This window comes from Salarias fasciatus, chromosome 1, assembly GCF_902148845.1.
Source record: "Salarias fasciatus chromosome 1, fSalaFa1.1, whole genome shotgun sequence".
Lineage (NCBI taxonomy): Eukaryota > Metazoa > Chordata > Actinopteri > Blenniiformes > Blenniidae > Salarias > Salarias fasciatus.
Genome location: NC_043745.1, coordinates 15,468,896 through 15,485,537, shown reverse-complemented (window position 1 = coordinate 15,485,537; position 16,642 = coordinate 15,468,896). Strand labels below are relative to the sequence as shown.

The window sequence follows — 16,642 nt, the reverse complement described above, 5'->3', positions numbered from 1 at the left end:
ACAACACCTCTGTAACGGCGATACCTGGGCCTGCCTGCCCGGCTGCCCGGCTGCGTGCATAAACAAACACGCCTGGATGGAGCCATGCTCACACTAATACCAATTCATTGAATGGAAATAACAAAATATTTATTTAATTAGATTTTTTCTCCTTGTCCTGAGAGTGTACACATTACACGAACAATGAAAACAGTCACAAAAACCATAAACCACTTTTCTTTTTCTTTTTTTTTTTGACTAAATATCTATCCAAAGCCTCCTTCTGGCTTGTTGTAAGCCATTTCTTTCCCCTTTTTTTAAAAAAAAGCTAACAACTCATTATTTAACATTTAATATGAGGAATTTATGAAAATCAGTGTTATTTTACTGTTTGGAGACCAGTGTACAGTGATGTGGTTTCAAGGCCTCTCCTAAAATGCTTTCTTTTATTTTCCTCTTTGACTTTTAGCTCAGTGTGACAGACTGGTTCTTATTCATTTGACTGCTTTACCGTTTTTATTTATGCTTCAGATTTTCTCAGGAGATTTAATTCGTTTCTGTGTTTGATATGTTCTCATGTCTCTGTACATCACTTTGGCTTGCCGTGTGGTTTTTTTTAAAGCTCTTCATAAATAAAGCTGAGGCTGGAAGTCTTTGAAATTAATCATTTTCCATTTAGACACCAACACTTTTTTTATATTTAATTTGAGGCGTATAAAATACAGACAGACAAAATATACAGTCTGTTGCTGGTTGTTCTCTGAGCAACCATTAAAAATCCTTCTGAACCTCTACATCTCTGCTTAATACATGACACCATCATTGAAAACAACACTTCTATCGGTGTGTATCTGTAGTAAATCTGAAACTGAGGTAAAGAAGGATGCAGCGCAAAAACTCCGTCCCTCAGCCAATCGACAGCTGCCTCCAGCTTCCCCTGATGCAATACTGTAAAACGCAACCTGTGCTGTCCTCAGTTTTACCACAGCAATAAAAACTGTCTGATGGATCACCAACAACCAACCTGCCTCTGCAACACGAGACCAAAGACAAGCTGCCATTCAAAGCTGCTGATGCAGCTCTCACAAAAGTCCTACATCTGTATGGAAGTATTATAACATTGATTGTTTCATTTTCTCTGACATACACAAAAATATAAAGAGTTTTAGTGGTTCTCTCAACTCTCACTAATGCACTTATAAAAACCTGAGTGAAATGTCTGTATCACAAGTTGAGCAGCTGCACATCCATAATTTCTTTAGCGTTTATTTTTCAGGAGTAATTAATTTATTGTTCCAAAGTTTAAAAGACGATGTTAAGGGTGAAAAAACTGCTACTCATCATGGTATGAAGCATAATTTACTTCATGAAAAGTTAAAATGTGAATTACTGTTCTCAGAAAATGTGAAAAAAAGTAAAAGTAAAGAGTTATTATAAATGATGCATTATTTAAAATATAATAGGTTGGATGCATGCAGTCATTCCTGTCAAACCTGTGATGTTGAACACTGCAGCAGCCTGATCACCAGAGCTCAGTCTTTCCCGCGCGAGCTGGACCAGCAGAGGAGAGGCCCCAGCATCCCCTGTTGAGACTGAACACAAAACAAAAGGATGTGAATGGATGAGACGCAGGACAAAAGTGAATTCAGTAACTCAACAGCACCACCTGCTGTTCGCTGTCTGCATTATCACCAGGAATAGAGTCCATGCTTTTCCAGGTGTGTCTGATAATCAGGATGTGCTCAAATAAGGATAATAGAATCTCGAAACAGTTTCAACTTTTCTCCACACTGTGGTTAAAAGTGAACCTCAGTGTTAGCAGTGGTCAGCAGTCTCAGCTCATCGTGAGTCCAGGCTGGGTTTGGGGGTCATTCTATGTGGAGTTTGCATGTTGTCCCTGTGCATGTGAGAGTTTTTTTTTTTATTCAAATCCTCTGAATTTTTCTCACAGTCCAAATAACGCTTCTTTCAGGTTAAATGTTGACTCTAAACAGCCCATATAGCTCTGAGTGTGTCTGTGTGTGGCTGGGAAATGGCTCCAGATCCAGGAGATGGATGGATCAACAGCAGCAATCTGACACGTTCACAGTTCATGATCAGAGAGCAATTTATTGGGAATAATTTCTGAACTTCTGCCATGTGTTTTTCTTCTCTAAGTGTCCAAACCGAAAAAAGCTAAAGATGGTGGAGAAACAATAATACACAATGTTAACAAAAACAAATCTGAAACAAAGAGGGGAGCCTGGACTAAACAGTGTCTGCGTGTGTTGGCTTCGGTCTGGGTGGACTCCCGACTCCCTTTGCAGCCCTGATCAGAGTGAAGCCAAGCAGAATCCGTCCTGGATGAAACCACTTAGCAAATTAGCAGTTTTCCCTTTGTGGCTTTACTACACACGCGTGGACACATGGTGCAAACGCTGAAGCAGTCCTTCGCACACAGGGAAGGTAGCACCTGGTAGGAGATGGCGAGCTCCAGAGAGACTGGCAAGACTGGAGATGGAGAGGGCAGGGAGTGAGAGAAGAGAGGAGAGCCTGAGAAGAGCAAAGGTCTCGGGGGCAGGTGATGCCGGCGCACTGGGCAGACTTGTGTAACACTAAAAGTCCGTTTGTTGAAGAGAATGAAAGAGGAGAGAGTGGATCAGTGTGTAAGGGGAACTGACTGTGGCACACAGTCTTTCTGCCCGGGTTCAGCACGAGTACACAACTGAAAACGACACACACTGCATGAATGTAAACCCTGACACACATTCCCTCCTTTCCCCACCATGTTTTTTCTCTTTTTTTTAAAACCAGTGCTGCACAGTGCATTCGCACACGGGCATTCATGCACATTTGAAAGCCATCAAAGAAACAGAATCACGGTCAAGATGGCATTATGTCACATCAAAGATAATCAAATATTTACACTGAGAACAGGAAAAAAGGCACACATGTGCATTGTAGAGATGTGCGTGTGTGTGTGTGTGTGTGTGTGTGTGTGTGTGTGTGTGGCCATACTGCATGCATCCTAGTGTCCAGAGAGGCACATCAGGGAGTACGAGTCACATGAGGATCAAATTGATTATGGCCAGTGTTCTTCGCAGTAATGCTGAAGATTAGGACAGCTAATAAATGTTTCATTCAGAGCCAGGCACAGATCAAATATGAGAAAGACCCCAGCTCACTTTCAGGGGGTGGCATGATTCTGCTCTTTCTTCCTCTCCTTCCCTCCTTTTCTCCGCCTCCTTCAGCTGTTGGTTTTCGGCTGTATTATGACAACCACTACAGATCGTCTCACTCGCAACTACAGGCCCTGCCCTTGTGCCTACACATCATTAGCCCTCCATCTGTCAGCTTCCTAACAGGTTTCCACTAATGTGGCCAAGGACTCACTTCTTGCATTCCTGACCAGCAGTAAAATACACTCGGTCCTGCTCAAAAACTCTGTTCTCTGATTTTTACACTCCTCTCCTTTAATACCGCTGCTTCAGGCTGCTTGTCTGACTATTCCTCGCCTCTTCCCGCTTGCATCCTCTTTGCTTTGCCACTCCTCACTTTTTAACCTTTATGCTCCACTCCTCTCCTCCCCCTCTTCATTCTTCTCAGCCTTTTTTTTTTTTTCCCCCTGAAGTATCTGGTGAGATTCAGAGCTGGTGCCAATGGTCAACAGGGGATTAGCAAGAATGGAGGATGGAGAATGTGTGAAAACCAGTTAAGTCCCACACTTTGCAGGCCAGAGGCTCACACACAAACACACACATGTGCCCACATGCATGCTTGTGCGCGCATATACATACACATGCATGCAGCGATAAGTCACACATGTGCATGAACCCAAGCAACCAGGCAAAACTTGTTTCTGGCATCGCATGTTCATCACTCAGCACGCACGCAGAGTCCAGGCCCGCTCGACCGAGCGCCACTTCGACACACAAAATCAATATGAACGCCGCACAGTTTCATCCATGTGATACGAAAGCCTGAAAATAAAATAAATCCAATTAAATGAGAAAAAAAAATTCAAAGATATAACAATTGTGAGAATGGTTGGGAGGATGTAGTGGCTAATGGTAGCAATGGTGACACTGGTCCTGGCAAATGGGCTGTGGGGCTGCCGGTGTAACTCTATCTGTGGAGGGGGAATACAGCAGCGGTTGGGTAATGGAAAGGTCATTTAGCCAATCCCCCAGGTAGGGGGACTGGTCTGACACGGCTCGTTTGTCACAGTTCAATAACTGCCACTCCGGGGAGTGTGAGGGAGAGAGAGAAAGAAAACGAGTGGGAGACGTGTGTGTGTGTGTGTGTGTGTGTGTGTGTGTGTGTGTGTGTGTGTATGTGTGTGTGTATTCAGACCCTGGCAGCGCAGCTGATTCCCAGGGCTTGTCCCTCCATTTGAGGCCTCAAACGGGGTCACAGCGAAGGCCAAGCACCGCGGACGCAGACATATCGAAGCGAAAACTTGTAAGCCCTGGCCTGGAAGGATTATTTTCGCTCTAGCTGGTAGATGTTCGGTTCTCCAAGAGGGAAAACTAAACTGCTACTCTCCTTCTGAGCCAAAAGATGGCTACTGATGACTTCAATCTGAAGCTTCAAAATAAATTACAATTTTCTGAAAAAGAAGGCAAACTACAAACACTAATAATGACACAGAATACACATCTTGATGAACCAATTCATGAGTGAGCAGTTTTGACAGTCCTTTAAAAGAATAAAAACAAAAATTCAATCAAATGTTGAAATGTTTTTCTTGATAATAATCATAGTTCAAAACAGAAAAATTGGATTTCAGTGAGTTGAGATTAGACAGCCGACATACAACAAAGCGCCTGTTTCATTTGGGCAAACACTGATGTTTGTGTCTGGTTTCAAAAGGCGCCGACTCCTAAATATAAAATCATTAGTAAATTTCGTCTGACCAGTCAATAAAAAATTAATAAAATGTGTCCATCAGGCATCACTTTCAAAATTAGAGCAATGATTTCAAAAAGTCCATTAATATGAAGCAAATACGACCCTAAAGCGAATGAGGTTGAATTATTCTCAGTCGGCTGTATTGATTTGTTCCGCCCCTTTAGCATGTTGTTAGGTGTGTGACAGAATGATCCCCCGGCTTTGTGAGAGAGCCAAAGATTTTCACACATCTCATTGAGCGGCCGGTGAGAGACACCACGGTGTGTCCTGCTCACTTTGAAAATCAATAGCGAGCTTCTGTGTTCACTGGCGTGTCTCTGTGGTGTGCCTGACAGATGCCCGAGGCACAGGTCTGTATGCATCTCAACTGGACTGAGAGATTAGGGAATTTATCTTTGATCCCCCGCAGAGATTTAGGAACTGCTGAGTCTGAGCAGCAGGCGGCTTTGACCCCAGAATAACACCCAGCATGCATTATTGTCTCAAAAGGTCTTTTGTCTCCCCCTTGTGTTCATGTCTTGAATGTACAACTAATGAAACACTGTTTTAAAGTGTCTAAAAATGCTGGCAAATGTATGACTTACTGATTCAACAGTCCTACTAAACAACAGGATACATGTTTCTGGGGTTTCTAAAATTGTCACAGAGCATGACTCTTTGTCTTACAAAAAGATGCTTGTGTCCATAAAACTCATGCAGGAGAACTGCTGTGGAATTTTTCGAAACAGAGTCAAAGATCAGGAGTCGAGGTGCTGCAGGAGGTTTTATCTTATTTAGTTTATTCTGTGTCAACAGATGGAGAAAAGTCAGCTGACTGAGAGTGAGGCTAGTTCTCACACAGAACTCCAACCCTCTGCGTCACGGCTTCCGCCAACCCAGTTTATATAGAATAGCATCTGTTATGTAGAGGACAGTTCATGACTTCTTTCAAGTCAAGTCAAGGCAGCGTGACCTTCACACACAGTCTCAGGGGACGTGAAGTCAAAATGTTCATCAAGAACGAACCCAAATGTTACCAAACGTAACTATAAAAGTCAAATATAGCAGTTGAGTTCGTGGCTTTGTAAAATATAATAATGGTCATAATTTTGATTTATGGTTAAATAACATCTACTTTTTTCATGACATATCAAAATTATTGTATTATTTACCAGAAAATACAAAATAGCAATACATAAAATAGTATTTTATTTCATGGTTGAATGAAATTATGTGGAAAATGAACTTTTCCTGTGTTTTTTAAGTCAATGTGCTTGAACTTAGAGATTTCACAAACTTGAAAGGTCATATTTTTCTAGAATGCTTCATGTTATTTGCTTTTAAATTTATGCAAAAATAAAATTAAAACTGAACAAGAACAAAATAGTGATGATGAAGATGAAGATCTAAATTAGTCTCATGCATTGTTACGCATGATGAGGTAAAGTGAGGAATTCCCCCTTAGATATATAAGCAAAGAATTCTTTAGTATCATTCTCGATTTAGTACCCTGATGACCCAGTTTCCTCTCGGCAGGTCTGACTGAAACCAGACTGCCTTCAGGAAGTTTTTACAGTAAATGAGCAGGTTAATGACAAAACAAAAAAACTATAAAGCATAGCCTATAGGAGCACTGAGAGGCCATGCTGTACCATTATCTGAGCAAGGTTCTAGAAATGCTGTTCTTAAAAGTTGATGGCACGCAACGCTGCCCCCCTAAATGATAGTGAAAGAGATTGTTTCTGACATGTGGGCTGAACTTCCTGTGGTCAGTGACATCATGGGCAGAAGCTCTTCCTCATTCAAAACGACTCACGGATGTTTCACACTTCTTTAACACACACTTTGCCAGCAACGTACACAGGGCTGTAACATACTTGGCGGAGAAAAACTGTTCATCAGGGCAGTTTGTGCTGAAGAGCTGTGAAGACTTCTACAAGAGAAGAGGCAGGATGACTCCTCTCATGTTTAAAGATGCTTTCTGGGTGAGTCTGGTTTTTCTGGCCTCATATTTTGCTGAAAATGTCCGTGCTACATACTGAAAGCTCGCATATTCATGTGCCGAACTCAAAAGACCAAATAAATAAATCGCAAATCAAATGCAAACAGTATTACAAATGTTAACTGGGTACCAAAAACAAAAGACACTTAGACTGGCACGGACTGCTGCTATCGCCACATACATGTTTATAAATGATATGTGCCGATTAAATCAAGCCTACTTCTATGTCACCATGGTGTGAAATCTTCTAAAATATTAATAATGAATGTCTGCTACATGTCCATACTCTTACAGTTTGGAAATCAATGTGATGCTGTGCTATCAGTTGAAATGTATTCGTTATTTCTGCTCTGTAAAAAGCAACAACGTTAACAGTGTTTCACTGTACAGATCTAAAAGAGCTGAAGTTCCACTTTGATCGACAGCAAGCTTTTCCAAGAAGTGACTGAGCCACTATGTCATATCAGTATTTTATTTAAGTCCGAGTGTAGTTCTGCATTTTTAAGATGCAAAGAGCTCAAGACTGACTCAAGAGCGTGTTGCAACTGATGTTGAGCAATGCTGCCTGCTACTGAATTTCTTCAGGGGTTTTCTATGTTCTTAACACAGGGGCCAGATTTCACGTGTCATGCTGGGTACGACGCCATCATCCAAAGGTTGCGTGAAGGACGGCAGATGTGCAAAGACATGGAGGAGCTTCTGAAGATGAGGTTCTGTTCTGTTGCCTTTCAGTTTTTTTGAAAGCTTCAAATACTTCATAACTGTGGTTATATTATTATTATCAGCAAACACAGCAAGTTTTGGAAACAGTCAGCCACAGAATTGCTTAGAAAAGCACATACTCCTTACTTCTATTATTATCACGACCGGAAATGTTTAATTTAAACTCCATAGAAACAGCACACTCACAGATGTGCTAAACGTAACTTTTCTGCATCTCAACCTAATAACTGCAGGCATTTTGAAAACAATATCTAAAAACTTGTGTCTTTAGCACTTTTCCTGCAATAGGGCCTGTTTCCAGTCACACAAATACTCACTTCCACAAAGAATTGTCCATTATCAATGCAGAACAGGAAACAAAAACAAGCTCACGTGAAGTGAACTTTAAAACGTGACCAACGCTCACAAAGAATGGGTCTGGTCAATGAACAATATTTACCGGCCACCTGCGTAATAACGCCATAAAATCCATGTCTGTCATCGCAAATACTGATGCTTTCAGTTTTACGACTGAGAGGCAGTGTCAAAGAGCCAGACGTTAAATACCGTGATGGGTACAAAGGACAGTCCATGCATGGAGAAGTGAAGCTCGGCATCCCTTTTCCTCTAGGACAGGAATATTTAACACTGTTTACTGTGAAAACAGTGATGCATCTGTCTGTTTATTCTGCACAGGGCATCAGCAGAGGAGAAATATGGAAAGGAACTGGTGAGCATTGCTCGCAAAGCTGGAGGGAACACCGAGATCAGGTGAAAAACACTCAATATATTCAACATGTAGTTACTAAGAGCTGTATGCACACACTATATATACATGATAAACTTAATGTGGGAAAAAGGTCACAAATCATGAGATTTGCATAATATAAAAAAGAGCGGTCAGCCAGACGCCTCTGAGTCAGTTTCTTTTAGAGGAAGCAGACATTACTGAGACAGGTGGATAAAAAAAAAGACACTGAATGTAAGTGCATGTGAGTGCACCAAGTAGTATGACAGCCTTGTTCTCCAGACACTGAACAGGAAACTGATCACAGATATCACTGTGGTCAGTCACTGGCAGAGAAATGCTCAACAGCCAATAAAACAACAAAGACGGAACCACGTCTAGCTTTTTATGTAAGAGAACAGTAAAGACTTCTGTTAAACGCTGAGTTTTTACCATGAAAAAGATGATTTGCAAAATTTGATTATTAGATAAAGAGTAAAACGCCAGATCATCCCTTTGCACTTACTTCAAGAAAAAACCTTTAAAAAGAAACAGTATAGAATTTGCATGGGTGACTAATGACTCTGATGCTTTCACAGCACTCTGAGAGCGTCTTTTGAACAGCTGAAAACTCGTAAGCAAGTAGCTCCGAAAGCATAAATCCAACAGCTGCTGCGTTCGATTGAAATGATTCATGTTGCTGTTTGAATGTTTGTTTTCAGAAATCGAGAACGTTGGGAACTTTCACATCCAATTGTCTGACATACTGAAAGAGGAGGTGAAAAAGATTGAGACATTCAGAGAGCATCAAAAAGAGCAGAGGAAAAAGGTACTGGGTAATTTCTGTTTCTTCAAAACCAACTTTTGGGAAACACACATTTTTCTAGTGGGAGGTTTGCATGTCCTGTGAGGCATTCTGGTTTAGTCTTGAAAATTAATATCTAACTTTAAAAATGTTATTTCTGATTTTAATCTTTCAAGAATTTCTAATAGAAAAGTCCAGGTCAAACGTTGAATATATTCCAGCCAGATAATCACTGATATCATTAAACTTTTGCATTACTTTGCCTCTGGTTCCAGTTTGAAAGCATCATGGAGAAGGTTCAAAAGAAAAAGGTTTCCTTCTTCAAGAAGACCATGGAAGTAGGTGAAACCCAAAATGTTATCCATCTATCCACTGTGCTCCATGTGATGGACTGTGGTGACTACAACCAAGTATTGAGTGCATAGAAATGAACACACAAACATCTCCATGATATTCTAATGTTTTGAGACAAAACTGTACTGTACAGGCCAGGGAAGTCCAGCTCTTTTCACCGTTCTGCATGCTTTAGATCAGGACTTCTCAACCCTGGTCCGTGAGGCCCGGTGTCCTGCGTGCTTCAGGTCTCTCGCAGTTGCAGCACACCTGATTGCAATGAAGGCTCGTTACTGGGCTTCTTTACAAGCATGATGAAGACATCAACATCAGATTGAGCAGGGCCGAGAGAGCTGAAACATGCAGGAAATCCTGCTTTAGATGTCTCCCATCTTCAGCACATCAAACATTTCTATTTTTTTAAGTGTCTTTCACAATAATACACCACTGAGAAAAAATGTATCAGGGAATATTTCAGTATTAACCTTAACTAAAATGGTGTTTCGTGTCTGTCCTTTGTGGAAATATGCAACTCGTGCTTTGCGTCTCTTTCTTGCAGTCAAAGAAGAACTACGAGCTGAGAGGCAAGGAGGCTGATGAAGCAGAGCATGGGGCTGAGAAAACAAACTTTTCATGTAAAATTCCTGAGAAGGTACGGCACAAACATTGTGGGAACCATTAAAATTGCCACCGTGCTTTTCCAAACTCCACCCTCCTCAGTTGACCCGCCCCTCAGTTTTCTTCAGATGCAGGTCAAACTTAAAGGTCTAATACACGATTTTCTCGAAAAGACGAAGCCCCAAGTCTGTTACTCACTTTTTGAACAACGCGCATGCGCCAGACCATCCGCCCGGCTCTTCTGCTTCTCCCAGGAAACGCGGAAGTGTACGAGCGCGATCTCCTCTTCTCCGGCGTGCACGGCTCTGTTTACAGTTTCTGCGATCCGCCTTGCTCATAAATAAAGCTTTTTTTCCGAAACAGTTACAGTTTCATTATGTCAGACTCGTCATCGGTAAGTACTAGCTCAGAAGCTCACCGGCTACATAAACACTCTGACTGCGCATGCGCAAAAGGGAGAAGCTGATTGGGCGCAAGCACGTAGAACCGCCTTACGAAAGCAGCTCGTCAGAATGATTGACAAACAGACTCACCAATTATTTAGGTGATCCATCCGGAAATCAAAATCGTGTATTATACCTTTAAGGTCTTATTTAGTAGATTTATTGTCATCATTTTTACAAATACTTGTGGCAAATTTGGTCAGTCATAATTGGACCTTCTTGTGGCATATTTGAGGCTTTCACCACGATTGAAAGCTGGACCATCCCCGAGTTTGAACAAGTAAGAACAAGTGAACTTCTGCTCCTGAGCATATACTTCCCTAATGTCGAGGCCACCACCAACAATGGGACTTTTTGCAACCGTGCAACAGCGAGCAAGATGAAACTAAAGAAAGCACATGTAACGCTGTAGCTTCTTTTATCTCCGTTGAGGGAAATTCAATTATAGGACAGTTCAGTCCAAATTAATCTAAATATACTTTCAGTCTGTCTGGCACATGTTCAGACACTTTGTCACATCAGTCATGCGTGTGCCGCATTTGTTTTCCAGACACGTCTCCGGATCAAACACTGCAGACAAGCAGCCAATGAAGCAGGTATGACCAAAAGTCACATTTCATCTCTGACTGGTTCTCTATTTAAGCTGCACGTGAACTTTAGTCATGCCAGAGCTGAATGAGGCCATGGTGCACAGTCTCTATACCGACACTGCTGTGACCCTCACAGAAAAGCTGTACTTCAACAACATTGTTCAGCTCGATTATCTCCGCCGGGACTGGGAGGAGACGCACAGGAGCACGTGTGAGGTACTGCACACTTCTTTCCTGTAAGCTGCTCTCTGCGATATAGTCGCAAGACCAAGAGACGAAACCTCACACCACAACCTGTTCAACCCTGTAAGACGTTCCTCAAGCTGACCAGTCACGGAAGCACACTTCATCATAATGAGGGGGGACTAAAAATAGAAGCACAACCACAACCATGCAGAAACATGCAGATACCACAATGTTCTGCTGAAGGGTTTTTCACCAGGCAGTAAATCACTCAGCTGAGAGGCAATCAAAAGCAGAAAGTTACAACAGCAGCATAGTGCATCGATGTGAATACAGCACATTAAAAATATTTTGCTAATGTTTATCCCAGGTGTTCCAGCAGCTGGAGGGAGATCGTATCAGCATGCTCAGGTGTGCTCTCTGGAACCACTGCAATCATTTCTCCATGCAGTGTGTCAGAGACGACGAGGTCAGGATTTCTCCTCTTCACTACGAACCACCACAACACTCTCCTGACACTCAACACCAAGAAATAGAAAGTTCGTGATAAAAACTTCTCTGGACAGTGACCAACTGTAATGACGAAACCCTCAGTTCTTACCACTCTAATGTCAAAAGACTCATTTAGAGGTTGTTGTCACTCCGTGGTGGATTACTACACCTGTGAAAAAAGTGTAGGAACACACACACTTTCCCAGTTCACCCAGAAATGTGACCAAATCTATTTCCTGTGTAATTTCCTTTCTTTTCTTTTTGTTAAAACAAAAACAAACAGTCTTTCGAAGAGGTGAGGAAGGTCCTGGAGCACTGTGACATGATTACAGACAACAACTGTTTCATAGAAAAGAGGAGCACAGGATCGAAGCCTCCAGGTAAACTATTCAGTTTCTCACTCAGACACACACACACACACACACACACACAAGCTTCCATTCACTTCAATGGGTTCAGTCTCGTCCACCAACACATTCACGTGTGCGTAGACCATGACGGGAGATCAAACCACCAACATATTAGGGTTCTTCTGAACTTAACTGACCTTAACAGGATATTCCTGCAGCCTTGAGCATAAGCTCCATTAGAAGGATTATTGAAAGTATAATCATGATCACTATGGCAACCCATCACATTTCTTTTTGCATAAACTGATTCTACATTTTACAAGTCACTCAAATAAATGTAATTTTCTGTCAGTGGAAACTGCTAAGTGGAAGAGAGAAGTGAGAAAGTTGTAATTCAAAGAAAAAAAGTTCTGCAAAATGTTATGCTTTCACTTTACAAATGAGCAAAAACATTTCACAGGGACTGTTTGACTGAGCGGCGTCTCTTTCGTTCTCACAGAGCCCATCGTATTTGAAAGCTACAACCAGGCGGGGACACTCAGTGGCACAAATGGTCCAGCTCAATCTGAATGGACAGGAGACACAACAACGAGAAGGTGTGACTCAAGTAGCAGCGGGCCTGAAATCCAAATGAAACAATGCTGTGAGAATGTATGATATTCTAGTGTGACAAAAGACTCACACATGACTTAAACTGCTGCAGCAGGAATGGCTGGCACTCAGAATTAGAATACATGAATATGTTCGACAATAACTCACGTCCGTGTAGCGCTTTACATGCAAGTGACAAGGCTTAATAAGTGAAGTGAAACTCTTCCACACCTCGAGCTGGTGTCAAGTACAGACACAGCAGACCAACACCGGCCAACCCGACTCGGACTAAAGCTGCTCAACATACAACAGAGTAAGAAAATAAATGAAAGAGCAAATAGTGGAGGATCAAGAAACTGTCAGTGGTAAACAATTACGTTTTGACAAACTAAAAACATTAACCTGAACTTTCCAATTGATGCGACTGGTGTTTGGAGTCTGTCGATGCAGGATGGTGAGAGGAAAACAAAGAAAGCATCACTGAATATGGCATAAGGCTGAAACTGCATTTAATTCTTCAGAAAAAATATTTTAACATCTTCACTTTTATGAAATGATTAAATGTAGACTCTTTAAATAAATGCATTTTTGCACCAAACATGAAGAAACACTTGAATAATGACTTCTAGTCCATTTTTCCTTGTCTTCCCCCCGTGAAATTCCACAGGGCAGAACTACACTCTTATAGAAAAGGTGCCTCCATGCATTTATATTTATACATTGAATTCAGACACTGCAGCTATTGCTGAAAGGCACTGTGTTTATCCGAAATATCTGTCTTACTATGAAATGCACAGGTACTCTGACTCCCAGCTGGGAAGTCCTGTCATCAACAACACCAACAGCGCTCAGGCCCGGCGATCCACACTGACATCCATTGGTGAGTTTAAGTATGACAATACCAGGCTTGTTTGAGATGTCACTGGCTCTTTATGCACCTTCTTTTCATAAGAAGGATCACATTAGGGACAGTAACGTGATTCAGTACAACAGTTTTGCCAATTTTCGACACAAAAGTTAACAACTTTGATCAAAATAATCAGAAGGATTTCTCTGCCACTCATGTATGTAATGAGGGACCTGACTTACTACTAATACAAATATATTTTAGGGAGTCCAACAGCCATCCAAGTGAGGGGAATAGATAGGATCACAATACAGAAGTATTTTCAGTTCTGAGGTTTTTGTGTTTTTTTTAGAAAAATCAAAAATTAATCATTTGAAATTATTTTTGTTTTCAGTTGAGAATTCCGATGAGGGATATGCACCGTTACCATGTTTCCAGCAAGAGGCAGCAGTGGCCACAGCTCCGACCGATGGAGAGTACTGTATTGTGGTTTATCAGTACGACGCACAGGTGATTCTTTTGATACATTATTCATGATAAACTGTCAACTTCAGACCTTTGTGAAACACAGACACTCTGATATCTAGAAAAAAAAATGTAAAGATTTGAGACCTCCATAACTAACATTTGCCATCCTTATATTGCTCGGTAAGGAAGAAGATGAGATGTCTGTGAGCAGAGGGGCCGTGGTCCGAGTGCTGGAGCGGGGTGAAGACGGCTGGTGGACCGTGGAGAGGAATGGACTGACCGGACTGGTCCCGGGGAACTTCCTGGGCAGAATCTGAACCATTCACACACTGTGGCGTCATTACTTTCTATTGCTTATGGTTCCTTAGTTTGTTTTTCAGACATAATATGGAATCAACAGAACAGTTATCTCAACATGAAACCAACTCACATGATAAATTGCAATGATTCATGACATAGAAAGTTATTTTGGCCATCAAGTGAATTGGCAATTGAAGTGGCAGATTTGTGCCCTCAGAGCACATCCCTTCAAAATAATATCCACAAATACCAACATAGTGTTAATTATTTTGTGTCAAGCTCATGAAGTAACATGGATAGATGATCAAACTTGTAAATATTGTCAATATAAATCAAAGTTGTAGCCTAATTTACTTCAAATTTGTAGTTTTCGATGTACATCATGAATGAACACTGAACTCAGCAGATAATAGTTTCATTTTCTGTTTGAACAGTATGATTTTCCAGAAATAAATTAAGACATATTGTTAATATAATATAATGAACATCATTTATTTTGAAGTAAATTATATTTTGAACCTACAAGCTTATTAGTTTGGTTTCTTGTTATGCATGCACATCTCAAAACATTTTGTTGTTTCAAAATATTCCTCATAACAGTGAAACGTCCTTTTAGAGGAAAAAAATCACAACTAATGCCACAAAGAGTGCACACAACAAGACTATATAAAGTTAATCAGACAAATAAATGTATGAACTCACCCTGTGGACAGCAGCAGATGAAACATCTTTAAAACAGCTTCTCTCCATTTGTTTATATTAAACTCTTTTGTTAAACTGGTTCAACTTGTTAAATTTTGCAACTTCACGCTCAGTAGACAGGTAAATACTCTTGAATGTGGGAAACGGCTGTTCATTGACAGCTTGTAGAGAACCTGGAATATGACTAAAGATTTGTTCATTAAAATTTTTTTACATGTTTGCTGTCGCAAAAAAAAAAAAACTACAAACTTCCTGTCAGCCAACCAACCCATACAAAGCCCACAGCTGATTGGCTGAAGTTACAATATCAATATAGCAAGTAAATTCAATTAATTTAAACAAAGGGTGTGGTTTTGGTTGTATTCAGTCTGGCTGGTGGTGAAATTTATTGGGTGGGCTAACAAATGCTTGCTTAATACAGATTAAATAGAGTTGCAAAACCAACATCACCTATTATAGTTACATCTATTTTTTAGTGTTCTACATCAACTCACTCTCTCTCACACACGCACACATTTACGCACTACAGACGTGTACCAACCCAACTTCATCGACTGCCCACAGATAGCCTGCTGCAACTTTGGTGATATGAAGTGCCAAACACGCCTTCAGTACAACAGCTAACCTCAGCAAAAACAAGGCGTCACAGTCCTTTAACAGGTCAACATGGGCCTACCTTATTTGAAAAGAAGCTCACATCGACGCCTTTCTGGGATGCAAACAGGTGAATCACCATGTCGTTGAAGTCTGGTAATTTTTGGATGAAGTCCGTCTCAATAGACAGCATGGCAAGTGCATTCAATCGGTCCAAATAAATTGGATTATCCAAAGCAAATAGTCCACCTCGTTCATGCTGACGCCGCCACAGCTGAAGTTTTTCTCCCTCCTTCCCAACTCTGGCCCAAATAGCAGCCCTGCTGCGTTTAATCGCCGGTATTGGTCAAAAGTCAGTGGCCTGTGAGCTAACTGAAGTTAGCCCGAAATGCTCAGCAAACCACGGGGGGCGGGACATGACACCTGTCAATCACTTACAAGAACGAAATGAATGTATCTGCTGGGGCTGTAAAAAATCTGCAAATTTAGAGATATTCTATGTTTTACTTTTGACTGATTGGTGCTGTTGCTTCCTTTGATTGTATCTAAACTTAAAACAATCTGTTGTAAGTTATTTAAAAAACAATTTTCTCATCTTTTTTGTATCAACTGTCTTTTTGTGCTGGGAGGGCTTAGCCCTGCTAGCCCATTTATACCAGCCGCCCCTGGTTGTATTTCAATAAATGGTTGAGCAAAATTCCACATCGTTTCATTTATTTGTTGGAAGAAAAAATTACTTGAATGGACAGTAAGTTTTTAATGGAGCAGGACTCTGAAGTCCCGCCTACAGCTGAAATCTGAACAGAATCATGTGATCTGAGTTCATTTCCCACTGAGAAGCCACAGCAGCCGGGTCAAAGGGTCAAAGTGTCAAGGAGGATTCGCTGATTTTCACAAGTTTGAATCTCCCGGCAGACAGGCACCTGGTGTATCGATTAAATACAGCCTCAAGGTCATTTTCTTCTCTCTTTTTTTATAATCTATACTGAACAGCAGTTTAAAAAAATAAAAACTTTACTTCCATTTATTCATAAGGTGCCATTATTA

The 16,642-nt window shown here is 41.1% G+C and overlaps 1 protein-coding gene across 1 annotated transcript; it reads left to right on the top strand.

Annotated features, from left to right (window-relative positions):
• The first annotated feature begins 6,697 nt into the window (after window positions 1–6,697).
• Window positions 6,698–15,281, top strand: LOC115387709 (proline-serine-threonine phosphatase-interacting protein 1-like). The gene is made up of 15 exons (XM_030090545.1): window positions 6,698–6,833; window positions 7,460–7,560; window positions 8,249–8,323; window positions 8,879–8,913; window positions 9,002–9,108; window positions 9,360–9,422; window positions 9,977–10,069; window positions 11,029–11,074; window positions 11,205–11,284; window positions 11,622–11,720; window positions 12,027–12,123; window positions 12,593–12,689; window positions 13,482–13,564; window positions 13,926–14,041; window positions 14,185–15,281. The coding sequence occupies exons 1-15, from the start codon at window positions 6,801–6,803 to the stop codon at window positions 14,314–14,316; spliced, it is 1,257 nt and encodes a 418-aa protein (XP_029946405.1). The 5' UTR covers window positions 6,698–6,800; the 3' UTR covers window positions 14,317–15,281.
• The last annotated feature ends 1,361 nt before the right edge of the window (window positions 15,282–16,642 follow it).